Source organism: Bos grunniens, chromosome 5 (assembly GCF_055505025.1).
Source record: "Bos grunniens cultivar Pamir isolate PY7600 chromosome 5, Bosgru_T2T1.0, whole genome shotgun sequence".
In the NCBI taxonomy this organism is placed as follows: Eukaryota; Metazoa; Chordata; class Mammalia; order Artiodactyla; family Bovidae; genus Bos; species Bos grunniens.
Window position 1 is genome coordinate 112,201,503 of NC_141169.1, and position 27,495 is coordinate 112,228,997.

The 27,495-nt window shown below is 58.1% G+C and overlaps 1 protein-coding gene across 6 annotated transcripts in view; it reads left to right on the plus strand.

Moving 5' to 3' along the window:
* Positions 1-905: 905 nt before the first annotated feature.
* The window catches only part of MGAT3 (beta-1,4-mannosyl-glycoprotein 4-beta-N-acetylglucosaminyltransferase), a 32,055-nt gene continuing 5,465 nt past the window's right edge, over positions 906-27,495 (plus strand). Inside the window, exon 1 of one of the 6 annotated variants that reach the window (XM_086402919.1) lies at positions 906-1,057. In XM_086402919.1, the coding sequence (XP_086259045.1) occupies positions 936-1,057 (122 nt within the window). In that variant the 5' untranslated portion in view covers positions 906-935. Of the gene's footprint in view, positions 1,058-2,175; positions 2,314-11,889; positions 11,974-13,212; positions 13,344-16,135; positions 16,221-26,105; positions 26,192-27,495 lie in introns of those variants that run through there. The other 5 variants (XM_086402920.1, XM_086402921.1, XM_086402924.1 and 2 more) reach the window with 5 other exon arrangements.

Genomic DNA, 27,495 nt, shown 5'->3' on the forward strand with positions numbered 1-27,495 from the left:
CAGGTGAGTCATGCAGATGATACATAAGGCATAGTGTGGCTTCCCTGATGGCTCAGAGGGTAAAGAATCTGCCTGCAGTGCAGGAGACTCGCATTTGATCTCTGGGTCAAGAAAATCCCCTGGAGGAGGGCATGGTGACCCACTCCACTATTCTGGCCTGGGAAATCCGAAGGACAGAGTAGCCTGGTACAGTCCATGGGGTCATAAAGAGTTGGACAAGACTGATTGACTAAAGTTTCTTTTTTTTTTTTTTTTTAAGAGTAGTGCCAGCTAGGAATGGTTTTTACATTTCCAAGTGGTTGGAGTAAAAAATCAAAAGAATAATGGTTTACCTTGAGTGTCCCTAAATAAAGTTTTCTTAGAACACAGTCATACTCATTCCTGTACACAATATCTATGGTTGATTTTATGCCACAATGGCAGAGTAGAGTAGTTGAGACAGAGACCCTATGAGCAACAAAGCCTAAAATATTTACTATATCGCCCTTGCAGACAATAGTTTGCTCATTTTGGGCTTAGAGGGTACTAACCAGCAGAGGTAAATAGCAGAGGGTCTATGTCACGAAGGCCTCCTTTTCTTCTCAAGAACTGAGCTTAAGCTGAAAGCAAGTGGGAGCCATCAGGTGTTCAGGGAGGAGAGTGTCCTGCTCAAGTAAATGTTGGAGAAGATTGACTGGCTGCTTAGCAAGAATCGACAAAGGTAGGCGAGGAGCACCTGAACCAGGAAGAACAGCAGGAGAGGGCTCCAAAGGCCCTTGGGGCTGCTCTTGAGAACCTTGTGGGTGCCTAGCCTGCAGGCAGCTCACTGCCCTCCCGGTGCCGTCGCCGCTGGTCCACAGCGAGGCTGCTGCATACCTACACCCGCTTACACACATAGGCGGAAGTGATTGCTAGCGGGGCTCACATGAGCGGAAGCGGAAGCCCACGGCCCTGGAATGGCGGGAAGGACGCGGAGGCCGCCTCGAGCCCCGTGCACAAGCATGAGGAGACAAGGTGTGAAATGGTGGGCGCTCGGAGAACCGCTGCTGGTTGTGCACCAGAAGAGGAGACGCAGGAGGTGGGCAGGACCATTGGGCTTTGAGTGCCCGCCGAGGGGTATGGGGTGGGGGTGGGGAGCAAAGTCCTCCACCGGGAGTCAGTGGGCCAGGCCTGGAATAGAGGGAGCGCAGAATTGCATGGGTCATATGCCTGGATGGAGGGGTCAGAAGGATACAGGCGGGACAAGGCCCAAGGCCCAAGGCCCACAGGCCAGTGTACATCGGCGATCTTTACAAACACACAGACGTGTAGAAGTGGTCACAGGCCCGCAGCGATACATACAACACAATACCAGGCCCTTTGCACACGGTCACAGCAGCGTATACACATCATCACAGCCGCCCAGGACCAGGCACCCAGACAACACAAGACCCAGACGGCTCTCTGCATGGTCACAGATGTGTGCACGCAAACACTATCCAGGTACACGCAGGCACAGCGGCTGGGATCCACGCCCATGTACACACAGGAACAGACTCGGGTACACGCCTGGGTCACCCAGACCCATACATACGGCAAAACAGACACATGCATCCACGCACAACAGAATCGGACACGCAGACGCATGCACATGCCAGACACGCACACACTCTGACCCGCTCCGCCTCTCATCTCCTACACACACACACACACACACACACACAACCGCACAGGACGCACCGGGCCGTGGGTTGGCGCACGCACGGTCACAGGCAGGATCTCGCGCGCCTGGGCGCGCGCGCGCGCGCGCACACACACACACACACACATTTGATCGCACACGCGGGAGGCGCAGAGCAGCGGCGGCCTGAGACTGCGGTCCTAGGCGTCCCCGGCCCCGCGCGGCGAGCGGAGCCCGGCTGGCGGCGGAGGGAAGGGGGCGCCGGTGGGGGCGGGGCGGGGGCCGGAGCCGCCCGAGCCCGGCGGGAGCTGCCCCTCTACGCGCCGCGCTCGGGCCTCGCCTCCGCACCCCCCGCCTGCCTCCCGTGGGGCCCTCCCCCGCCGGGGTCCGCTCGCCGGGTCCCCGCCGCGGCCCCCGGGTGCAGACAGGCGGCCGCGCCGGGCCCGTGGGACGGGTTGGAGGTGGGGGCGGGGGCGGCGGGGCGGGGATCAGGGCCGGGCCGGGGCCGCGCTGCCTGCGATGCCGGGCGCCCGCCGCAGCCGCCGCCGCCGGAGCCCGGGATGGGGCGAGAGGTTGCGGCGAACGCCAGCATCTCCCCGCCGGGGGCCCCGGGGGCCGCGGAGCCGCCGCCGCCGCTGCTGCTGCCGCCGCCGCTGAGACCCGGCGGGCGATGGGTGAGTTGACCCTGGTGTCCTGGGGGCCCGCGTCGCAGCCCCCCGCACCCCGGCACTCCTGGCCCTGCGCCTCCTCCTCCGCGCTCGCTGTGCCCCCCGCCCCAGTCACAGCTCCCACAGCCCCCATCCCCGAGCGTGACCTTTGGGGGCGGGGGCGGGAACACCAGGCTGGGGGTTCTGGGTGGGGGCCGAGATGGGGGGCGGATGCTGGGGCGGCTACTCAGCTCTGGCACCCCCTCCCCCAACCTGGCTGCTCAGCTGAGCTTTCTGTGGCCCGGGAGGGCAAAGCCTCATTCCCTCGACCCCCCCACTCCCCTGACCCCCGGCCTGGGCAGGGGGCGTCCCCGAGGCGCTGGGTTTGAGCTAGGCTTTGTGCACCGCGCCCCTGACAAACCTCCCGCGCGCCGCGAGGCTGGGGGTGGGAGGCCTCGGCTCCCGCCTTCCCCTACCCCCCGACCCCGGGCTGCGGCGCGGCCGCGGCCGAGGCCCTGGCGCTGTCGGGGTGCTGGGCGGATGCGGAGGCCGGGATCAGACCGAGGGAGGTGGAGAAAGAACCCCAACCCTTTCTGGTGGGGGGGCTCCCGCTCTTTCCACCGCACTCCCCAGGGCGGGGGAGGGAACCTGGCTGGGGGAGGGTGCTATAAATATCTGCAAATAGTGGGTTCTGGAACCGGGGGTGGGGAGGGGACTGCACCTGGGTTGTATTGGGGAGGGGGGTCTGTGCCTGAGCTGGAGTGCCAGAGAGGCAGAGATGGGTCTCAGCCAGCCCTAGTGACCTGAGGTCGGGTGACTCTAGGCTCCAGGAGACTTCCTAGAGGTGGGCAGGACCACTGCCCCAGTGAGTTCTCTCTCTGGTCCCCAAGCCCGGCTCTCTCTGGGTCCACATAGCACTCCACTCCTGGGCCACCAGCCCAGATCTGCCTCGATGGGGAAGACTTGTGTCACCTCCCGGGCAGTTACTAAAAATCCAGGCAATGGGCCAAGCCTGGGGATGGAAGGAAGAGTAAGACAAGTTCCTCCCCCCACCCCACCCCACTCCCCCCAGTGCCTCACCGGGCGGAGCTGACCATTCTGCAGGGTTATCAATGTTTCTGCCAGCTGAAGAGATAGACACAGGCTCCTGGGAAAGTTTGAAAAAGGGGCCCCCAGCACCGCCCTCCCCCCCACCCCCCGGGGAGAGAGAACTTGCTGAAAGACATAAAAGGAAGCTAGAAGGATTTGCTTGGGAGAGAAAGTGGGAAGGGTATTCTGGGCAGAGGGATGGATAAGGCAAGGCTCCAACATGTGCTGAGTGTATGCGAGAGCTGGAGGTGGGGGACAGCCAAAGCCCTGCTAGGGGCTGACATGAGAAGCCACTGAAGAGAGGGGAGGCGAGGCTGGAGGAAAAGGAAGGCCAGGTGGAGGCGAGGTGGTGGGCCACCCCAGGGAGCTGGCATGAGGACAGCAAGGAGACTGGCTGGGATGGCACTGGCTGGCCCAGCTGACCCCCTGCTGCAGGTCTGCCTAGCGCCCTTGATGTGGTCAGGGCTGCTTGACATTGCTGATCACTTTCACTGAGATAGCCGGACCACCTCGGCCGGACAGCCTTCTGAACCTCAGTTTCCATGTCTGACAAATGGGGAGATTCCTTCACTGAGTTGTGGCAAGGACTGCATGAGATGCTGTGTCTACATGTACAGGTATGCCCAGCACCTGAGAAGCACCTAGGAAACAGCTGGCAGCTCCATGGGTATTTTCACCTGTGTAACAGGGACGCTGATACCAGCTGGCAGGTCATGTCCACTTCATGGTGGTTGTGACCAGGAGGAAGCTGAGGCTTGGGGGAGCTGAGTGTCCCTGTCCTCCTCGGAGGAGACAAAAGTAGCAGTGAAGTGTGACCCAGGCAGGGTGGTCTGCATGGACAGCCTCCTTTTGCCTGTGTAGACACCCACCACCTTCTGGCCCCTGGCCAGGTCGAGCAGGGGACTCTGCTCTGCTCCCCAAGGCCAATTTTCGTTCTCCATGCCACCGCACGGTACACCCCTTCCCAGCTCTCTAGTCTACCACATGGGATCAGGGCTCCCTTCCAGAAGTTTCTTCAGATATTCTGGCCAACAGCATGATGTCCTCCTGCGAGGGGCGCTTTCCCAGGCAGCCTGGTGGAGAGGACAGAGGCCTTGCCCACCAGAGATTCAAATTGAGTTGGGCAGCAGATACCCCTGGGCACATGGGCACAGATACCCATGGTCTGCCTAGCTCTGTGCTGGCTGCTGGCAGGTAGGGAGCAGTCTCGATAATTGTGCCATGAGGCAGTCAAGTGCAGAAAGAGCAAGAATTTCAGATCCAGTGGCCCAGGTTCGGACTCTGATCCCGTCACTTCTTACACATGACAGTAGGCTAGTGACTCTGTCTCCCTGTGCCTCAGTTTCCTCGTCTCTAAAGTGGGGGAGATGCACACTATTGCTCTTTGAAGAGCTCCGTTCAGTTTCCAGTGGGCGTTCGCTGCCCCACTTCTAGAATGAGTCTCCCTATTCGCCTAGCCTGCCACAGTCGATGTGTGGTCCACTTTCTTGTTGTCTTCCCCTCTGTCTGTGAGTCCCCATGGGCTGGGTCCTGCCTCTCTGTACCCATTTCTTGGAGAAGGCAATGGCACCCTACTCCAGTACTCTTGCCTGGAAAATCCCATGGACGGAGGAGCCTGGTGGGCTGCAGTCCATGGGGGTCGCTGGGAGACGGGCTCGACTGAGTGACTTCACTTTCACTTTTCACTTTCATGCATTGGAGAAGGAAATGGCAACCCACTCCAGTGTTCTTCCTGGAGAATCCCAGGGACGGTGGAGCCTGGTGGGCTGCCGTCTCTGGGGTTGCACAGAGTCGGACACGACTGAAGCAACTTAGCAGCAGCAGCAGCAGCAGCACCCATTTCTTGGGCGGGGGGGGCAGTGGTCTGCTGGCTCGCCGATGAGCAGTGCTGGCCAGTTTCCGTGGTGTAAATCTTCCCAGCAGGACTGATTTCAAGCTGCCAACAGTTTAACAGTCTCACCATGGGAGCCGGTACAGCACCCAGGCATTCAGTAGGTGCTTAATAAATAACAGTAGAACAAGGAGGAAAGTCCCCAGGAGCTGTTGGTCAGATAGACTTGGGGAGCGGCCCCCTGATTCTGGAGCTGCGGAGGGCTTGTTGGAGGGCACTGGATAGGTTGAGGGTGGGCGAGAGACTACCCTGAGTAAGCAGCCACAGGGAGGAGGGGAGGGGGAATGGCGGGTGTCTCCTTCCCTCCACACCTCTGAGCCTGCCTCTCTCCTCTCTAACCTCTTCTCCTCCCAGGGACTCCCCTTGACCTTGGCCTGGGCCTTAGTGTAGAGTGGCCCTGCTGGAGCCCATGCTTTAGCCTAACAGAGCTCTGAGATGTGGTCCACACAGGCCCCAAACCTCAGATTCTATTCCTTTGCTTATGCTGTTCTCACCACCTGAATGTCTGTTCCACCTTCTGTCCCCTGGCACTCTGTCACTCACCAGAGGCCTCCGTGTGATGCCAGCGTGTTTGTTATTGTGTGTTTAGCCCCGTGGACCTACAGGAGCACGAATGAATGAATGAATGAATGCGTGATTCTCAGCCAGGGGAACATCCCTGCTCTTCCTTCCACCTATTCCTCCTCCTCCTCCATCCCTGATCAAGGACACTGAAGCTCCAGTGGGCAGCCTCACTTGCAGCAGAATGGCACAGGGACCTTGCTTGTCCCCACTTCCCAGAAGGGGAAAGAGGCTTCAGGAAGGGTCGAGAACTTCCCAAGGGCTGGAAGCAGGCCTGGGCGGGTGGAAGGGTAGTGGGCCACCCTCGCATCGTCTAGAATAGGCTGACCAGGGGCCCAAGACCTTGCTCATAATCCAGAAAGTTAACGGAATACTTTTCCTTACATTGCTGAAATTCTCCTGTTGGCTCACTTCTTTTCATCTTTTCTATAAAAATAAAATCAGAACAATAGTAATCATTCACACACCTAATTACTCTGTTGTCTTATGAGTTTAGAGCTTATTTGGCTAAGACTTTGGTTCCCACCGAAGTGGGAATCCCGGGGGTGGGGTGGGGTGGGGTGCGGGGTGAAGGCCAGGACAGAAGGTAGGAGTCTGTGCTGATGCTGGGGTCTCCTGAGGGCCCGGCCTCTGGCTACCCCTCTAGGCAGGCCAGGAATTTCCCAGAAGGAGCAGGCCAGGCGGTCTGAGGTCTGACCAAGGGAGGGTGGCCAGAGGCCGTCTCTGAGAGTCTGGATGCCAGAGACCCGCGATGGAGGACTTTGCAGTCATAATAATTTGCAGCTATTTATCGAGCACTTACTATGTGCTGGGCTCTGGGCCAGAGCACTTTGTCTGCATTATCTCAGAGACACCTCCTAACTTCCCACGAGGTAGGTACTATTATTATCCTATTTGGCAATGCGAAGGGGCTGGGGACCCAGGGCCGGGAAGTGGCAGGGCTGGGATCCATCATATCCAGCCTGTAGGTCCCCAGCCTGTAGGATGGGGCTGCTTGTCCAGGCCCTTCCATCACCCAGAGATGACTTCTGTGTGCGGCTCGGACGCCTTGGACTGCCGCCTCCCCCACCCCGCCCTCTGTGGGGGCCCTGGGGCTGCCCTGCTTCCTTCTCATAGGCCTGGGACCCTGCCTCAGGAAGGCCCGCTCAGCCTTGCCTGGGCACCAGGGGGATAGTATGGATTTTCCAGGCTCCCCTCCCCACCCCACCGAGTCAGAATCCCACCCTGGGAGGGAGGGTTGGAAATCTATAGTTTTGAATCCCCTGGAGATTCTGAGGCCTGTGGACTCCAGGAACCACTGCTTGGCCCCACGAATTCCATGCTGCCTTAGGAGACCCCTTTAGCCTCTGTGACTCAGCTGCTTCCTGTGTTCTCTCTGCTCCCACCCCTCCCATCCCTCCTTTCCCAAGCCCATTGCTTTTATCTCAGCACCTGCTGCTGCCACCTCCTCCAGGGAATAGGTCCCAGGCTGACTGTGGAACCCCCCAGAGCTTGCTTAGCACTTTGCACAAGCCCCTCGTGGCCGCCCTCCTCTTCTACTGGGGGCCCGGCACTTGGTCTGGGTGCATCGAGGTGACTGGGGAAGAAGGACTGGGGAGGGGAGCTGCCCATTAAGTGAGGGGCACTGGTTCCTGAGCTGGGCACACGGGCACTCTCTGGGGGGCTGGCACTGTGCCTCACATGAGGAGGCACTTGAGAAGTATTTAAGTGTTTGCTGAATGGTGATTTTGAGAATGGAGAGTGAGGGCCACTTCTGGAAACAAGGCAGATTAGCCGGTTTAGGTGAATGGTGGAGAAGGTGCCTTCCCGACCATCACCTGGGACTGTGCGTGTGTCACAACTCATGTTTATGGCACGAATGGGGAGGAGACGCTGGTGCTTTCTGGCGTGATTTCGTTTCAGCATCTCAGGGGCGCTGCACCAGCTCTCGCCCCGACCCAGACGAGCAGCGCCAGGGCCAGCTCCCCCTCCGGCCTGTCCTGGTGCTGTCCCTCTGTCTGCAAGTGCCCTTCCTCTCCTCTCCTGACTCATCCATCCTATAAGACTCCTCCAGGAAGCCATGTGGTGCTCCTACTACCCAGATTCCTGTCTGTCTGCCTGGGAGGAGACCCTTGTGCAGGGAGGTCTGTTGAAGGCCTGGTTGGAGGGGAGGATGCCAGTGGAGTGGAACAGAGAGGACTGGTCGAGGGGCTGGGGTAGAGGTCACCAGGGGCAGCCGAGGGGCTTGCTCTGCTGTTTATGTGTCCAAGTGGCAAAGGGAGGGGGGTACAGAAAAGGTCAAGGGGCCTCCTGGCACGGCTCCTGGAAGCAGCTGTGAAGCGCAGTCCAGCCAGGTGACAGTCACCTCAGCCTAGAGAGGAGGCCGCCCATTTCACAGAGGGGACGTTGAGTCCTGGGGCGCTTGGCACTGACCCAGAGCTTTGTGGTCTCTAGGAGGAGCGCCCAGGACTGTGGGTTTGCGCCCCGCCCCCATTCCTTTCCCACACTGGAGTGTTTCTCAGTGGGGTCCTGGTCAGGGGGTGGATGAAAAGGAGGCCAGGAGAGCAGAGTCCCCTGGCCTGCCCTCTGGTCCTCTGGCTTGGAGACAACGCTCCTTAGGAAAAATGCGTGTTGCCCCCAAACTGGCAGGAAATCCATGCCAATAGTTCATTCCAGCAAAAAGGTGCTCAGGAAAAAAGTTTACAAGAACTTAGGCTACAATGTTAGCCCAGGGGTGGCAGGTTGATGAGTGGTATCATCCTGTCTCTTTCGCTGTGATGTCTCGATTCCCCAGAATGTACGAGAAACCTTTAAAACCAGGAAGATGAAGTTAGGTTCTAAGAGAGAGAAGAAAAGGGGCTGTGAGAACAGCCAGCTCCCCATTTGTTGGGTTCTGGGGTCCCTGCTCATGAGTAGCCTCCAGGGAGGCTGGCTGTGGGGTCTCAGGGTAGGAGTTGCCCGGCCCCAGGGACATCCCCCAGCATAGGTGCACTGGTGCACACAGCTTCCTTCTCTCTCATCCCTGGAGACTGGGTCTGTGAGAGTCCAGGCCAGGGGGTATTGGGATGCTGCACCTCGAGAATTCTGTCCACACCTCCGACCTCCTTCCTGTGGCCCCAGTCCAGCCTTTGCACCTCTTCCCCTGCGCACTCCACATTTCTGCCTTGGGGCCATTACTGTGCTGGACTCTTCATCTGGAAAGCCAGCTAGCTCCACCCAGATGTTGCCATTCACCTAGGAAGCCACCTCTGCCCCTTCCAACCAGAGGCACCCCTAGGGCTGTAGACATTACTGCCCCCCCAGCCCCTGTGCCCAGTGTCTTCCTGACTGACCCTGTCCCTAAGCGCATTTCCGGCAGTCCTTCTGAGCCATAGTCAAGTTCTCACCTGTGGTCACGGGCTTCCTAATGACAGCTGAGCCCCGATTCCAAGTGGGAACTCGATCTCTGTCTCTGCCACGGCCCCCTGACTCTGTCCTTGGTACAGAGCACTCGTTCATCCATTTAGCACTTGATCATGGGGTGTCTTCTCTGTGCCAGGGCCTGGGCTGCGTGCCAGGGAAGGGTGTGATCATGTCTGTGTTTTTGTGCTTTTTTTTTTGCGAGTTACCTACGCACACACACAGCAGGAGCCCCTCCATCATATGAATGCATGTCCCTTAGGCTGTGCCCGTGTGTAATGCTGCCAGTCCCGAGCATGCCTAGCTAATTCATTCAGCAAGCTTTTATTCAGTGCCCACAAGGAGGTGCCAGGCCATGACCCAGAAGCCGAGTGCCCCAAGGTCTCTGCCCTTGTGAAGTGCCTGTCTCGTGGGGCCATTATAGAGCGGGCTAGTGGGGAAGGGGGCCCAGCGGGCATGGGGGGTGGTCAGGACGGCATCTTGGGGTGACAAGGAGAGGGTTGGGGAGGGGCATTCCTGCCGGGGCTGTGGGTGTGCTCTGTGATCCCACCATGGCCCTGGGAGCCCAAGCGGGCCCTCCTTGCTGCTTTCGCTGTTCTAGGACCACGGAGCCCTGGGCTGTGAGTGCCGCCGCTGGTGCTAGGAGGAGGGCACAGTGCCCTGAAGAGGGAGCGTGTTGGCTGGAGAGCCTGGGCTGCAGAACTTTCTCTCGTTTTTTAAAAATTAGTTTATTTATTTTTGGCTGCACTGGGTCTTCATTGCCGCAGGGATTTCTCTAGTTGGGATGTGCGGGCTTCCCGTCGTGGTGGCATGTCTTGCTGCGGAGCGTGGCCTCTGGGTGCGCTGGCTTCAGCAGTTGCAGGACTCAGACTCAGTAGTTGTGCCACACGGGCTTGGTTGCTCCGCGGCCTGGGGAATCTTCCTGGACCGGGGATTGAACCCATGTCTCCTGCATCGGCAGGTGGATTCTTATCCACTGTACCACCCGGGCAGTCCCTCCAGCTACAAACTTTCTTTGAGAGGCGAGCCTTGGAACTAGAACCCAGAACACAGCACCCAGAAAGTAGAAACCTCCCCCGCCAAATTCAGACCAGGGAAACTAGAAGATAGAACTTGGAGAGGGAACATGGCGCAGCAAACCTAGAACGTGGCCTGTTGGAACGTGGAATGCTGATATGGGTCAAGCTGGAAGGTCATGTCTGCACCTCTAGGCGTCAGTGGGAAACTGAGGTCCAGAGAGGATGGGGCGGCCCTTGCCTTGGGGAGCAGCAGTGGGCATGCGCATGGCCTCCGCTGAGCCAGTCCCTTCCCGTGGCCTCCTTGGATGAGGCACGTCCCCTCTGTAAGCCTCGGTTTCCCCGTCTGTGAAGTGGGCTTGTGAAGATGAGCTAGGGCGAAGCACACGACCTGCGAAGGGGATGCTGCTCTTGGTGCCCAGGGTTAGCGGAATTGCTGAGGCCTGGACCCCAGCCACCTGGCCCCGTCTCACCTGTGCTGATGTTTCTGTCGCTACTATTTCATCCCCTGTCTCCTACCCTGTGGTCAGCGGGAAATCTGAGCACCTGCTGGCCTGTTCCAGAATGCTCCGTGGGTCCAGCGGGCAGGAAGGACCAAGTCATTACTGGCGGGAACAGATTGGTAGCACCCATGAAATTAAGGAGCAGGGGCCCAGCGCCAGCAGCCCTGTGTGATATCCCCTCCAGTGGTGAGGGTTTACGGAGAGCGCCTGGTGGGGACAGTCAGGTCCTGACCCAGGGATGCTGTAGCCCCTCACAGGCCAGGTCGGACAGAGAAGAATCAGGGAGGGAAAAGAGAAAAGGCTCATTGTTCAGCCTCGAGGAGGCTCACCAGGTGCCCAGAGCTGCAGAGCCAACCAGCTGTGTACCTGCTCAGGACTGCGCCCAGCAGGAGGTTAATTATGCTGCTCAGGTTCCCGTGGCCGCTGGGCCAGGTGCAGCCCCCAAACCCTCCTGGGAGCCTGCAGGCAGCGTTACCAGCCTCCCTTTCAGGCCACCGACAAGCCTGGAGAGAGTGGGAGTTTTGCTCGGGGTGGCAGAGCCAGGCTCAAGCCCATTTCCTCCCTCAGCAGCAGCTGCTTGAGCACCTACTGTGTGCCAGACCTGGATCTGTACACTGAGCACCTACGTGGTGAGCCTGGTGGGAGGATCCTAACGTGCGGCTGCTTCACTTTGCACCTCCCTGCCCCTCCTCGCGGCCATCAGGCAGCTCGTTGCCCAGAGCGCCCTGAGGATGGGGTCGTGCCCTGTGTCCCTCTTACCACCTGCCCATTGGAGGGGACCCTGAGGATACACGCAGACGAGCCTCTTCACTGGGGCGTCCTGAGCCCGAGGTCATGTGGCAGGCAGAGCTAGGACTCGCAGCCACCTTTCCAAGCCCCCGACCAGGCCTGAGAGCCCAGCGGCACTAACTGAAAAGTAGTGTGTGGATTTGGGGAGGCGGGGGGGGGTCTTTCACTCATTCGTTCTCCAAGCCTCTGTGGCAGGTGCTGGGCTGGAGCTAGGGACCCCGGGGTATCGGGGGGCCAGGCCAGGGTCAGAGAGGCCTGGAGGAAGTCAAGTCCAGTTCTGCTGAACCCTCCTGATCCCGGCATGGGGCCGGGGAGTGTAAGATTACACAGAAACTTGGAGCCTCCTGAGAGATCTGGACTTTATCCTGAGGCTGGGAGGGGCAGCGTCAGATGTGGCTCCTGCCTGGCTCCAGGGCACCTGGCTGGGAGCCCCCTCAGGAAGGCCACAGCTGTTGTCCAGGTGAGCACTGGCAGTGGCACGGCCAGTGGGGGACGGGCACAGGGTGAAGGGTGGGGCTCGAGAGGGTTCAGGGCACACGGAATAGACCCGCCTTGGTGACGGGTGTGTAGGATCAGTGAGAGGGAGGCTTTAGGGTGGCTCCTGGGGTCCTGGCATGGGCTCCCGGGTGGCAGCTCACATCACCGGCGGGGCACAGAAGGAGGCAAGTTGGTAACGGCCGCAGTTGTCCCCCTGTCCTGGGTGCCAGGCTCAGGTCACGGGTCATCGGCTCAGGTTGTTAGAACAACCGTTGGAGCGAGTTCTTTGTGCCGTCTCTTGCGGCCGAGGGTGGCACACAGGCACGATGGGAACTGACTGTAAAACCCTGCCCTCCCTGTGGCCCATCCGGGATCCCGTGGAGTCTGCCCATCTGTGTCCCTCAGCCCAGCCGGCGCTCGGGCCTCCCGCGTACATGGGTGCACCCTGACGCCCGTACACGTGGGGAGGTGCCCATGGGAGACCTTCCACTCCCACTGCCTAGGAACATGGGGACCAACCTCTGCCTCCGTCATGTGCCTAGGCACCCCCACCACCCTGGGCACGGGCCCCCTCTTGCCCCCCCACCCCCACAGCACAGGCACTCTCCCACCCCTACCTCCCAGGGTGTAACGCCTGGGACAAAGTTCCTCCAGCTGCAGCTTGACTCTCTCGCCCACCCAGCCTGAGCAAGAGAAAGCACCGTGAGGACAGAGAAGGGGTGGGGCGGACCCTCCCCTCCCCTCTCCTCCCCTCTGCTCTCCTCCCCTCCCTTCCCCCACTCTCAGGCCTTCTGGGCTGGAGATGGAGCTGAAGTGGCCCTTTGTACATTGTCCCTGGAGGATGGGCGAGCCTGAGCGGGAGGGGCTGGCACTGCCGGGGCTGCCTGCCTGGGAAGGATGGCGCTGATCTCAGCGGGGAGGGGGCAGGGGGCTTTCTCAGCACAGCGCAGAGCATCCTGCTAGGCGTGGAGTCTAGCACCACTTCCCATCCGGGTTCAGTACTCACTCAGCAGCTGTTGGTGAAGCTCCTGCTCCGGGGTGGGCTTTCCCTTAGGGAGTGGGGAGCAGTAGGGACCGGCGACTGTGGCCCATGGTGACCCTGCTCTCCTGTTGTTGACATTCCAAGGGAGCCGGGTGTGGGTTGGGGAGACAGACCACTAACACATAAACAAGGAGACAGACGGCTTCCGCAGTGGAGTGTTGTGGAGCCCGTGACCGGGGAGGGGACCACTGCTTTAGCTGGCTTTAGCGGGTTGGTCAGGAAGGCCCCTCTGAGCGGCAGCCGGCATGTGGAGATCCGAGGGAAGGGCATTCCGGGCGGAGGGAACAGCCAGGGTGAGGACCCTGAGACAGGTGAGCCTGGGGTGTGGAAGGGACGGGAGGCAGTGGCTGTGGCTGGAGTCACGTGGACGAGGGACATGAGGTCAGCAAAGATGCAGGGACCAGATGGCCAGGGCCTGTGGGTACAGAAAGGAGTTGGGATTTTATTCTGAGTGCGATGAGGGTTCAGAGCAGGGGGATGTGGCCCGATGGGGCCTTTGCAGTGACAGAACTGGTGGGGCTCAATGCCAAAGGAAAATGTAGGGCCCTTTGTTCAAAAATCGAGAATTTCAAGAGAGGGGACTTCCCTGGCAGTCCAGTGGTTAGGACTCTGTGTTTTCACTGCAGGAGGGGATGGGTTCAATCCCTGGCTGGGAAACTAAGATCCCACATGCCCGGAGGTGGCCAAAAAAAGAAAAAAATTTCAAGATGGAAAAAGATACAGGCAAGAGGGAGACCAGTGAGGAGGAAGAGGAGGAGGGGACTTTCAGAGAGAAGTGCCAACTGCCCTACCAGCATCCCTGCCAGGCCATCCAGGCACACGGAGGGCATGTGGAGAGCGGGCATTGACCCCAGTCCGGAAGCTCAGCGGACTGGTCTCTCTCTTTGGGTGTTATCCTGTTTAATCCTCCTGGGGTAAGGGGCTGGGGTGGTCCCACATTGCAGATGGGGGACTCTGAGGTTCAGGGATATTAAGTGACCTGCCCAGGATCGCACAGGAGTGCGAAGGCACAGGGGCCGGATTTGAGAACAGTGCCTCTGGATTCTGGATCTTGGGCAGCTGCTGCCCAAATCACAGTGCCCTGACCCACCTCCTGAGAGATGGGGCTGGGGGCATCTCCTCCTGTGCTGGGCCTGGAAATGAGTTTGCGCTCTCATAGAGGCAGAAGGTGCTCAGCCCCAGCCTGACTGGCCTTGCTTCTCCTCGCTGTGAGCCTAATCTCTGTTCTGCAAATGTGGACACTGAGGCAGGGCAGGGCCATCTGCTCTGGTCACCCTCTTGTCCTGATGGGCCAGGGTGGGTCATTTGGGTCTGGAAGGACGAGTGGCTGCGAGGTGGGCCAAGAGCTGCAGGCCCGAGATGCAGGGGTCTCTGGGGAGTCTCCTCCCCACTGGCTTTGGTGGGCTCCATAAAGATATGGGTAAACTCTGGGAGTTGGTGATGGACAGGGAGGCTTGGCATGCTGCAGTCCATGGGGTCGCAAAGAGTTGGACACAACTGAGCGACTGAACTGAACTGATAAAGATATGAGCAATAGGCCTGCGTGAGGCGGGCTTCTGGCCACATTCCGTGAAGGCCGGGCAGCATGTTCCTGTCCTACACTGGAAGGAGCTGAGTTCTTCTCCATCCTTCAATCAGAAGCTCTATTAATGATTAATAGCCTGCCTGAGTTGTTATTGCAGGCCTGCGCTCCCCTCCCTGCTGCCTTGGCCCCACGCTGGCTGGACCCTGGCCTCCTCCCGCCTTCCTCCCCCTTCCAGCACCACATGGCACCTGCCTCTCCCAGCCCCGTCTCTCTCTGCAGAGAGAATCCGGCCCGGAGCCCTTGGTCCGCCCCCGACGTGGGGCTGTCCTCTCACTCGGGCCTTCAGCCACCCGACTGGGTGGGGCTGACCCTGCGTGACAGAGAGGGACACGGGCACAGTGGGGTTGTGGGGCAGACAGACAGAGCGACAGGGCGGTTCCCTCAGGTAGATGGGGCTCCTGAGCAGGCGGGGGTCGAGGCCCCCCGACCCCTGCTGAGAGACGAAGGCTAACCTGGGGGTGCATGGAGGGGGAGAAGGGAGTCCCGGGGTGGGGGGCAGTGCGTTTAAAGACGTCTAACGCATCCCACCTCCAGCAGCACCAACGCTGGCAGTTCTGCCGGCCACGCTCCTCCGGAGCCAGGGCCTGCTTCATGTCTTGACCCGCTCTGGAGGACCCTGGAGAGGCCCATTCCTAACACAGAGAACTAAGGCCCTGGCCAGCATGGACTTGGACATGGAGCCAGGCAGTAGAGTAGCTCGCTGATTTCTGATCCGAGGCCACCCGCAGCGAGGCCCTTCACCCTTGCCTGCTCCCACCCCAGGGCGGAGCGCTGGGCCCCGTCCAGGTGAACAGCCCAGGTCCTCTGAGGGGCAGAGTTGGATCCAGATCCCGGTCCCCACTTCGTCTGGGACACCGGCTGCCGCCAGTGGAGCAAGCCTGCTTCCGAGCTCTCCTGTGTCTACCTCCACCGTGTCCCATCCGCGTCCCACTGGACACGCCCAGCAGCCTCTGGGAGTCAGGGCAGTATCAGTTCAGTCGCTTAGTCGTGTCCGACTCTCTGCGACCCCATAGACTGCAGCACGCCAGGCCTCCCTGTCCATCACCCACTCCTGGAGTTTACTCAGACTCATGTCCATTGAGTCAGTCCTGGGAATCAGGGTAGGATTCACAGTGACCTTCCACCCAGAGAGGGAACAGGGCGAGGCCCCAGAGGAGCTGGGCTTGCAGTTTCCTGAGTGCAGGGTACCAGCAGGCCCCTCACCTGCGAGATGGAAACCCCAGGTCCTCCACTTCCTCGGCTCCTGGCTCTGGGGAGCGGCTCCGCCAGGGTGGGGCTGCCTCACCCTGCCCCGCCATCTGGTTATCTGTTTGCACCTCAGTAGATGAGGAGACTGAGGCCTGGACAAGTGGGAGGAGGTGGAGCCAGGAAGCCAGGCCCTTTGAAGGGCAGAGCTGGCGCCAGGCCAGGCCAAGGCCGGCTCATCACGTAGCCACCTACCTGCTTGGCCTGGGGGGTGGGGAACCGTCCTCAGGGAGGAAGCAGCTGCCTTCCCGCCATGTGGGCTGGGCACTGGGTCGGGCAGCGCCTTGCAGCCACTGGGACGGGACACTGCCTCACCTGTGGCTTGCCACCCTGGGGTCCGAGGCAGGTACCGGGTCAGGTGAGGGGAATGTGGGCCTGGGGGCTCCAGGGAGGGGCCAGGCAGAGAGCAAGGCAGGGGAGGTTGGTGGGGAGTGGGAAGCCCCAGGGTCCAGGTCAGACACTCTGCCACCACTTAGAGGGTGGGTCAGGCTGGGCACTCTGACCCTGAACCTCTTTCCTCACCTGTGATGGCTCTGGCAGCTAATGAAAGGATCAAATTGGAGCAAAAGTACTTAGTGTCCCTGCCAGAGGGTGGTTCTGGGATAGGCCTCAGGTGGGCCCGCTTCTTCCGCCCATATTGGCAACAGGCTGGTGGCGATGGCTGTGGGCACAGGAGTCCGGGGGTCCCCAGGCCATATGGTCAGGCCCAGCTGGCAAACAGCAAGCAAATGGAAACCCCCCAGTGGGGGTGCAATTGTGTGGTACCCTCACTGTCTGAGCTCTGGGCCAGTAGGACCAGGGAGAAGATGATGGGGAAGGTGGGGATAAAAACTGATGAGAGAGAGGGTGTGGGCAGGGGGCAGCAAGAGTCAGGTCCTCTGAGAGGTTTCAGGCCCCCAGAGCTCCTGAAGTCCAGGCCTGGCCTCAGAGGTTCCCCAACTTTTTGGAGCACCAGACCCCTTCAAGCTACTGGAGACCACAACATGGGACCCTGTTCAGGGTGATCTGTTCCCATTGGAGAAAGGGCCCTGGGGCTCCCTCAGCCTTTCTCAGGGAACCCAGAGTTTTGTGAAATGTGTGGGTTTTTTAAATTTTACTTTTATTTATTATTTGGCTGTGCTGGGTCTTAGTTGCGGCACGAGGGATCTTTAGTTGTGGCATGCAAACTCTTACTTGCGACATGTGGGATCTAGTTCCGTGACCAGGGATCGAACCCGGGCTCCCTGCATTGGGAGTGCAGAGTCTTAGCCCCTGGACCACCAGGGAGGTCCCTGAAATGCAGTTTGAAGTCAATGCAGGCCAACCTTGCAGAGCATCTCAGGTTGGGGTGGGAGGACTCACATTGTTACAGGGGGAAGGGGAGGGAAGCTGCCAGCCAAGGGGGTTTGGGAGGGTGCAGCTGTCCTGGGCATGGGGCTCTGGTGGCTGGTCCGGGCACATGCCAGAGCCAGAGAGGACTGTGACCCACAGACTCAGGCCCACAGGCTCCTGCCAGAGGCCCGTCCCAGGGTCAGGCTCAATGCGGCAGCCTAGCTTTTGTCCTGGAAATCCTGAGTGAGGAGTCGCAGAGGTGGTGTATGGGGCTCTAATTCCTCCCAGCTGGGTGGTTTCTGGCAGAACTTTCCAAGGTTGATGGGAGGCTACCTCTGATAAACACTATCAGTTTTCTATAAATCCAGCATTTATAGGAAGTCAGGTCTCCTAGTCCTTAAGTTTAGTCTCCCTGAGGGTATATGTGTGAGAAACTCCACTTTGTATCTTCTCTGGTTCTATTTTATTTATTTAGTCTTGGCCACGTGGCATGCGGGATCTTAGTTCCCCGACTAGGGATCAAACCCATGACTCCTGCCTTGGGAGCACGGAGTCTTAACCACTTAAGCCCCTGAAGCCCTCCTCTGGTTCTATTTTAGGCTAAAAGTTTTGCACAGCTGCCTTGGGACTGCTGATCCAAGAGGGTGCTGACCAAGATGCGGTGCCCAGGCTTCTGCCCTAGCCACCCCCGAGTGTGGGGCGTGTCCGTGCCACCCCTCGAGGCCCCACACCCCTCCCCAGGCTCGGGGCCCCTGCTTTGCTGCCCCTGCGCTGGGGTTCCCGACACACTGGCTTCTGAGCCCTTGGCCCAGGGCCTGGGCCGCTGTCCCCACTCTGTGCAGTGGCTCCTTCTCAACCTTGGGTCTCCGCTGAAGGGTCCTCTCCTTGGGAGGCCCTCCCTGACACCTGGCACCCTCCGTTGGTCGGTTTTCTCATTTGTCCCCTGTCCCTCCACTGGACTGCGCTCTATGAGGACCTCCTCCCCGCACCTGGCTCCCTACTGTACCCCCAGCTCTATTGCCAGGAGCCAGACTGCTCTCTCCACCCACCTCAGGGCAGGCAGAAGCACCAGTGGCCTGATGGTGGTCCGTACATCTCCCAAGGCCCTCTCACAGCCCCCGGGTGCCTTCCCTCCACCCTGCCCCTGCGCCCCTGCTGAAGGGAACAGATGCAGCCAGATCCTTGAGCTTGAAATTCCACCCTAGTGCGCCTCCCTCTGTTGTTGTTGTTATTCAGTCGCTCAGTCTTGTCTGACTCTTCGTGACCCCACGGACTGCAGTGTGCCAGGCTTCCCTGTCCTTCACTGTCTCCCAGAACATGCTCAAACTCATGTCCCTGGAGTCAGTGATGCCATCAAACCATCTCATCCTCTGCCACCTCTCACCTCTGTGTTTCCCAGCATTGGGGTCTTTCCCAATGAGTCGGCTCTTTGCATCAGGTGGCCAAAGTACTGGCCAAAGCTTTTCCCTCTGGCTTGCCCCAAACACTCACTGAATGTCTGTCTGTCTGGGCCCCAGGCTGGGTGTGGGGAACGCAGGCCCACCTGACTTAAGAGAACAGTGTGGGGACAGAGGTGGGCGAGGCAGGGGACAAGGCCTGTTGCCGCCAAGGGTTACAGACCCAAAGCAGGGGTTGGAGGAGACTGGACTGCCCTGGCTCAGTGGCCCCTGGTCACGTCCAGGGGCAGTTAGGGTCAGGGCTGGGGCACCTTGGGGGTGCCTTGCTCTGGAACACCTGTTCTCAGTGCCCACAGAGCCCTTTCTGTGGCATGTTTGTAGGTCTGTGCGTCCAGCCCCTCTCCTCATCCCCAGAGCCACCCCAGAGTCCCCACTGCCACCTCAGAGGCCTCAGTAGTCTCCCTCCTCCCGTGACAGACGTTCCCCACGTGCCCCTCACCAGCTGTTGTCTCACACACACCTCCTGGTCCAGGCACTTCAGACATGCAGACCCCTCACCACTGCCCCGTGACGGCCACATCATCACCCCATTTCACTGGTGAGGAAGCTGAGGCCCAGGGAAGTGGCGAAGCCCTGCCATCTGGCTGCAGGATCTGGATGCTGTCTCAGGAGGCCTCTGTGCAGATCCAGGCCTGGCCCCCCCTCCCCCGCAGGCTCGGGTCAGTCTGTGTCCCCACCTGGCACAGACCACGGGCACTGGCTGGTCCCTCACGGCTCTGCTCCCGCTCTTCCACCTTCCCAGACCTTCCCCAGGCCCTGCCTTCAGCCGCCTCTTGGTCCCGGCATGTCTGGGCTCCCCTCAGAGCAGCATGCCTCCTCCTCTCTCTCCCTCAGTCACCTAGTATTTAGCAGTTAGTGTTAGTCGCTCAGACTAACGTGTTTGACTCTTTGCAACCCCATGGAGTCCTCTGTCCATAGGATTCTCCAGGCAAGAATACTGGAGTCGGTAGCCATTCCCTTCTCCAGGGGATCTTCTGGACCCGGGGATGGAACCCAGGTCTCCCGCATTGCAGGCAGATTCTTCACCATCTGAACCACCAGTCATTCCATAGTTCTTAATCCAGGCCGGCCCCCTGGAGCCGAGCCAGCAGAGAAAGTGGAAGTACCCAGGGAAGTGCCCTCAGTGCCCCATCTGGCTGGTCCAAGAACTGGTTCCCGGTGTGGCTCTGCCTGGCCGCTCGAGTCCCTTATCTGTGGATGGGGAGAGTGGTAGCTGTGCCCCACCTCCACCCCCCAGTTAAACAGGTTTTACCAGGACATTCCGGTCACCTGGGCAGACGGAGTCCTTCCCTTGAGCCGATGCCAGGGGAGCAGAATTCCTGGGGACTGAGGGTCATGGTACACCAGACCCACCCTCAGCCATTCTTGTCCAGCCCGGGTCAGGACTCCCAGATCTGCAGCCCCACTCCAGGTCTACCTGTTGGCAGGTGCAGGATGCTCGGGGAGCCTCAGTTTTCCATCTCATCTTCATTCCCACAAGCCCTGGGTGGCGGAGTGAGTAGCTTAACCTCTTGAAGCCCCATATTTCCTCATTTGCGAAATGGAGACACACGTACCTTCCTTCAGGCTCTGCCCCAGGCATCTGCCCCTGATTTTTTCTCCAGCCCTTGCATGGGCAGCGCCTGGCTCATAGCAGGTTCTTGGTAAACGTCCACCAGCAGCCTGGGTCATGTGCTGGCTGTCGAGTGACCCCAGGTGTAGGCTTGTTTCTTGTGGAGCCGGCCTGATGGATATGAACCAAAGGAATGAATAAAACGAGAGATGACTCAGCATCAGCTGTTTCTCCCACCTTGCCAGAGCTATGGGATCCGTCATGTTCCGTAGCCACCTCCTCAGCCTGTCTCTTCCCCATGTGGGATTGGGGAACCTCACGTCGGAAAGACCCTTATTTAGTTCCAGACTCAGTGGGAGGTGGTTGCTGTCTTCTGGTCCCTGAGACACTGGTTTCCTCTGCTGAGCCGTAAGGAAGAACCCGGAAGTGGGAGCAGAAGCTCCAGAGAAGCTGATTGAGGCCAATAGAAGAATTTCTAGCAGCCCAAATGGCCCGGAATGGGCGGTACTCAGAATTGGACAAGCAGAGGCCAGATGGGCACTCGGGAGGGGCACTGGCCTGGGGCAAGAGGTTTGGTTCGGAAAGCCAGATAAGTCACTGAGAATGCATTGCAAGGTGATGGGTGCCAGTCAGTAAGGAGCGCCCCCCTCCCAAATCAGCCCAGTCATTTAACAAAGCTGGCCAGGAGCAAAGCCTGGCACACGGAGCTAGGCAGAGCCCTCGGGTACTGTAGAGCGGAACTGGGATGGGGTGCAAGGCAGACTTCGGCTCAGTCAAGATGCCTGCTGAAGCTCATGGGAGCTGGTGAGAGTTCATCTGAAGGTACTCTTGGGTTGGGGGCTGTAGATTCCTCTAGGAGTGGAGACAGAGGGTGGGCTCTGCAACCTCTGAGATTTCCCCCATGGATATTCCAAGAGTGCCCTGAGCACCTCCTAGGTGTCAGACCTGTTCACTGGTGGCCCCTTCTGTCAGCCGGAGGAGTTGGGTGCCCTGTGGCTGCTCCCAAGCTGAGGACACCAGGGATCACAGCTGTCAGCAAGGTGTTGCGAGGCAGACGGAGAAGGGGGCCAGAGGGTGGTGAACAGAGGACACGGCTGTTAGGAGAGAAGCTGCAAGACCTCAGCAGAGGCTGGCAGGGGCCAGGGTGAGGCCGGCTAAGGGCCGAGCTAGGACCCTGGTCAGCGCATGTGAGCTCAGGACCATGGAGAGCGCCACAGGAGCCTGGTCACCAGGTGACAGCTGTCAGGGTGCATCCACACCCGGGAGGCTGCTGCCCGCCTGACTGGTACACGAGTCACAGCCCGTGGCCTCCAGGGAGCACCTGTCTTTTCTCTGGTCGGCAGCCCCCACTGGACGCAGCCCGAGCCCAGACCCCAAGGCCGTGACTGGGTGGTGGGCTTTGGGCTCATCTTCCTTCTCTCACCTCATGAGCTTATCAAGCAGAGGCCGGGGGAAGAGATCACAAGAAGGAGGGAGGAGCAGGAAGAGACAGGGTGCAAAGACAGTCTGCCCAGCTGGAACCTTCCGAGCATGGCCATGGCTGTGAGTCAGTACAGAAAGAGGAGGCCCAGGGTGGGCTGGTCTGCCAGCATCCTGGGTCTGGGTCCGCTTCCTGCAGCCATGATTATCTGACTGTCAGGAAGCACCTGATCTATTCCCATCACATTCCTGCAGGAGACCCAGGGCTCTGAGGCTGGTGCCACCTACAGAGTGAGTGAGTGAGTATGTGTGTTTGTGTGTGTGTGTGTGGCCGGGGGTCTTTTAAGGAGGCTTCCAGAGTCTCATAGTTCTTCCCTCCTTTCTGTGGAGCCCAGGGAAGCAGGGCACTGTTTCCCAGCCCATCTCCCATCAGACTCAGGTTCTGACCAGGGTCCAGTTGAGCCCCCTACTCGACTCCTTACTGCTGTTAAATAAGCAAGCACCCACCAGGCCCCAGGCCCTGCCAGGGGCTCAGCTCTGGTTGAGCCTGTGCACGTGCTGCCCCCTCCCCCCAGCTGAAGGCTCTCCCTACTCTGCTTCCAGGTAGGGGAATAACAGTAGTGGTAAGAAAAGCTAATGCTTATTGGGTTCTTACTCTGTGCTAGGAGCTTCACATGGGTTATTATTGAACCCTCATTTTCTAGATGAGCCAAAGGAGGGAAGTTACTTTGACCTGCCAAGGCCATGCAGATAGGAGATGGCAGAGCCAGAGGTTTGAGCTGGGCTGTCTGGCTCTAGGCTCTGTGTGCACACAGTTGGCGGCTCTGGTTGAAGCTCGCTCCCTGACAGCTCCCTGCCCCCAGGGGCTCGTGCCCAGAGATGAGGAGACAGACAGATGGGGAGATGGGCTCAGCACTGGGAAGAAGGGATGGGGTGGGGCTGCGGATTGGTCTCTCTGATTCGGTGACTGAAGTGGGCAAGGCACTTAGAGAGGACCCTGCAGAGACAAGAGCTGCCTCCAGCCCAGCTCTGCCATTTTCCGTCTCCATGGAGGCGGTTGAGGGATGACTTCCACCCCAGTCAAAGGCTGGTCCATTCTGCAGGTCCCGGAGCCACTGAGTGTGACTCGCCACTCACACTTCACGCCAGGTCTGACCGCTGCCTGCACCCCGCCCCTTGCCCAGACAGTGCCGCGGCCTCCTTGCCACTCTCCCTGCTCTGTTCTTCAGGGGACCGTCTGTTCTCAGCAGAGCAGCCCAGCTGAGCCTGGACGCTTAGCATCCTCCCGTGAAAGCCGCACTCCAGCACTTCTGTTCCGCCGCCCCTCCTCCCTTGTCTTCTGGACTCACTCTTAAGGCCCACCTTGGCCACCTGATTACCTGCGAACCTGCTCACTCCTAGTCTTCACCATTTTATTTTTCTCCAGAGCACATCTTTCTAACATACCGTATTATTTGGCTCATTTTAGTTGCCACAGCCCTGTGCCCCACTCACCCTGCACCAGCTCCATGAGTTGGGGGCTCTTGTGGTCCTCATCTGCTATGCTCCCGGGGCCAGTGCAGTGCCTGGCACTCAGTGGGCTCTTAATAAGTAGTTACTGAGTAAATGGAGGAGACGGGTTGGGTGACACCCTGCAGGGGCTCACATGGGTCAAATGCAGTGGTGGCTGTTCCATCCATGGACTGTCTTCACTGGTCACTGGTGGACTCTCCATGGGACCCTTATCACCCAACTTGGGTTTCACCCCACTTGGGCTGAACTTGGAAGGTGGAAGGGACCCAGGACAGCTTTACCACTGGATGAAATCCCACTACTGACCCCACAGGGTTGAGTCCGACCCTTACTAATTGTGTGTCACTAAGTTATACCATCTCTCTGGCCTCGGTCTCCTGATTTGTAAAATGGGAAAGACAGTGGTACCTGCTACATGGTGGGGGGATCTGGTGAGGACGTGCATGTCATGTGCTCGGGACAGTAGCTGGCCTGTAAGTGTCAGTGACCATCAGCTTTATCGGTACACCTGGTGGTTCTAGATGAAGCTTTATAATGGAGGCAGAGATGCTGAAGCAGGGGTCTAGTTTGGTTCCACGGCTTTAGCCCGCAGCCAGGCCAGCAGCACCAAGGAGGACTATGGTCTCAGATGTAAGGAGGCAGAGGCTGGTTTGGAAACCAAACTTACCTTGAGGTCCTGATTTGATCGCCTTCCTAATATCCTTTGGGGAAAGTCTTGCCATCTTTCTGACTCTCAGTTTCCCCATCTGTGAAAACGGTGATCACAATCCTCAGTCTCCCTGGGTGGGCAAGACTTACATGAGACCCCAGGGCCCACGCTTATTTATTCGGTTTCTTGTTTATAGGCCACTCAGTCTATAAAATGTATTTGAAAATACTTGAAGATAAGATAAAAAAAGATCAGGCCAAGAACAAGTTCAAGGAAAACAAAAAACAAAAAAAAAAACAACCCAGACAGCTGTGTGTAACAGTGTCCCAGAAAACTTGGCCTGTGAGGCACTGCCTTGCTCCGGGCCAGCCTCTGTGTCTGTCAGCCTCCCAGCAGCCCAAGCCACGAGGGAGACACACTCCATTCCGTGATTCTTGGCGGCAAGCCGGGCTGGGGCCTTATCACATGGCCTCACCCTGAAGGCCCCTGCAATTCAGATGGGGGACCCCAGGCCCTGGCGAGTCTGTTTTCCAAAGGGTGCAGCTGGCCAGGGGTAACTAGATCCTAAAAGCTTGTCTGACCAGGGAGCTGAGGGGCAGCTGGGTCAGTGTGACCTCAGCAGGGCTGTGGGGGCGCCTTACCTGAGTTGATCTTACCTTCCTGGGGCCTGTGTTCACGGCTGCCAGGAGATTTCTTCTGAGTGGCGGCCCCAACCTTGCCCTTCACCACTCATGGCCAGTTCAGTCCAGGGAGGGCTGGGATTGGGGTGTCTCATAGAGACAGGCTCCAAGTGGGGAGAAATGATCCGCCAGAAGGATCGGGGCTGCCTTGCCAGGTCCTAAAAGCCCTCGGGAGGGTCACTCTGGAGACCTCTGCCATGCGGACCTCTTGTCTGCAGAGTCGCCTTGTACCTGGTCCTGCCCCACAAGAGCTCCCATCCTCCTGCCTCTACTGGGCCTCTGCCCTGGGCCACTCCATTCACCCCGCTGGCCTGTCTGCCTTTGCCAGAGCAGGGCTAGAATCTGTGGTGGGGACGAGAGCTCCCTTCTGCCTCCCCCAGAGCCAGTGGAGACCAGTCCCTCCCGCCTCTGTCCCAGGGCAGCTGACATTTACCAGAGGTCAGGCCCCTACCCCTGATTGTCCTGCCTCCTGCAGTCAGCTGTCCAATCCCCGCCTGAGGCCAGGCTCCAGGGTGTCTGCATTTAAACCGGAGGAGGGGGGACATCTGAGGGCACAAGTACCGCCCTGGTCAGCAGGATCCGCAAACTCAGCTGCTCCAAGGTGAGGCCCCTCCTCCCCGACATGAAAGGGTGGGAGGAGATGGTCCTTAAAGCTTGTTCTAGATCAAACATTTCATGATTGTGCGCCTTATGATCATGTAGTTTAGAGAACATTTATGTTTGAGTCTTTTAGCCTTGAGCTTTGAAAGAAGTAGAAATCTGTTGAATACCTGCTGTACACCAGGAACTCTGTACCCATTTCACAGATGTAGAAACCAAGGTTCAGAATGGTGAGGAGCCTGGCTTAAGTTAGGAAAGGAAGGGGAAAGTATAGCAAGGGAAGTGAAGTCGCTCAGTCGGGTCCGACTCTTTGCGACCACGTGGACTGTAGCCCACCAGGCTCCTCTGTCCATGGGATTCTCCAGGCAAGAATACTGGAGTGGGTTGCCATTTCCTTTTGCCAGGGGGTCTTCCCAACCCAGTGATCGAACCCAGGTCTCCCACATTGTAGGCAGACACTTTAATCTCTGAGCCACCAGGGACGCTCAAATGACCCAGAGGTCATTTGAGCCAGAAACATAGGGAGAGGCCACAGAAAGGAACATTTTAAGGGAAAGGACGGTGCGCCCCCGCCCTGCCACACACACACAGGGAGATCTGTGGAAGGGAAATGAAAACACCAGTTTCTGTCCTGGCCCCTCCTCTGACTCCGCAGGTCACTCCAGCCAAGGCACTGGTCATGAACTCAGTCATGCCTGACTCTTTGCAGCCCCATAGACTGTAGCCCTCCAGGCTCCTCTGCCCATGGGATTTTCCAGGCAAGAATACTGGTGTGGCATGCCATTCTCTTCTCCAGGTGATCTTCCCAACCCAGGGATCGAACCTGAGTCTCTTATGTCTGCTGGCTGGCAAGCAGATTCTTTCGCACTCAGTGCTACCCGGAAAGGCACTGGTCTGACTTGGCCAGATGGGCGTAACCTCCTGGCCGGTGTGCCCTCTGTCCTGGGCTGTGCGGCGAGAGTCAGAGGTGTCGCACAGGCTCCTCATGAGATGAAGAGCGTGGCTGAGTGAAGTGTGGAGTCCAGTGTAATGTGAGCCTTTCCGTTTCTTAGTCGTGACCACACACTGCAGCAATGTCAGTGTCCACACTTGGGGAGACGGGGTGACGGGTGTGACGGAACCCTCTGAACTATCTTTGCAACTTTTCTGGTAAGCTACAAATACTCTAAAACAGAACTTTTTTTAATTATGAAAATATATATGGCTCTCCATTGCACAACCATAAACTAATTGATAAACTGCAAACAAGTAGAGAATGGTCATAATCATGACCCCTCATAGAGAACGATTCATTCCAGATGAGTATGGAATATGTGAAATTTAAAAGGAAATGGGTACATTTATTTCTACTGATGTGAAATCTCTTTAACCTGTCGTTGACTGAGGAAAACTACTTGATTGGATGAGTGTTCAATAGAATAATAATCATAAAAAATATTAAGCTGAGAACAGAAAAAATGCATATAAAACCAATGATGCACCTCAAGTAGATAATATTTATGGCTGGTTATCAGTCCAGTGCCTTGCATGGAGCAATGAAGGAGTTGTTATTCAGTCACTCAGTCGTGTCTGACTCTTTGCAACCTCATGGACTATGGCACCCCAGGCTTCCCTTGTCCTTCTCTATTTCCTGGAGTTTGCTCAAACCCATGTCCATTAAGTTGGTGATGCCATTCAACCATCTTATCCTCTGTCATCCCCTTCTCCTCCTGCCTGCAATCTTTCCCAGCATCAGGTTCTTTTCCAATGAGTCGACTCTTCGCATCAGGTGGCCAAAGGATTGGAGCTTCAGCTTCAGCATCTGTTCTTCCATTGAATATTCAGGGTTGATTTCCTTTAGGATTGACTAGTTTCACCTCCTTGCTGTCCATGGGACTCTCAAGAGTCTTCTCCAGCACCATGATTCAAAAGCATAAATTGTATGCTTAGCCTGCTTTATGGTCCAACTCTCACATCTGTACAAGACTTTTGGCAAAACCATAGCTTTGACTATATGGACCTTTGTCAGCAAAGTGATGTCTCTGCTTTTTAAATACATTGTCTAGGTGTGTCATAGCTTTGCTTCCAAGGTGTAAGCATCTTTTAATTTCAGGGCTGCAGTTGCCATCCTCTGCAGAACTTCTTCTTTGTTTATTAAATATGTTAGAATTAGAAGTGTTCCCTTGAGACCTGGGAATTTTTTTCAGTGAAAAGTTTTGTTAATATAGCCACACACACACACACACACACAAAGATAAAGAGACAGACAGACGGACAGATAGTAGGAGAAAGCATCCTGGACAGTGCAGGGAAGGGACCCCATGTCTGCAGCCTACAGCCCACTCTCCCCCTCCCTCAGGGCTGGTGAGCCCCCTGGGGCAGGTTCTGCATTGCAGGGTTGAGCTTCTCCCAGGATGCATTCTGTTCCTGGAGTAAAGCACAGCGATGCAGCTGGTACAGTCATGGTGGGGTGG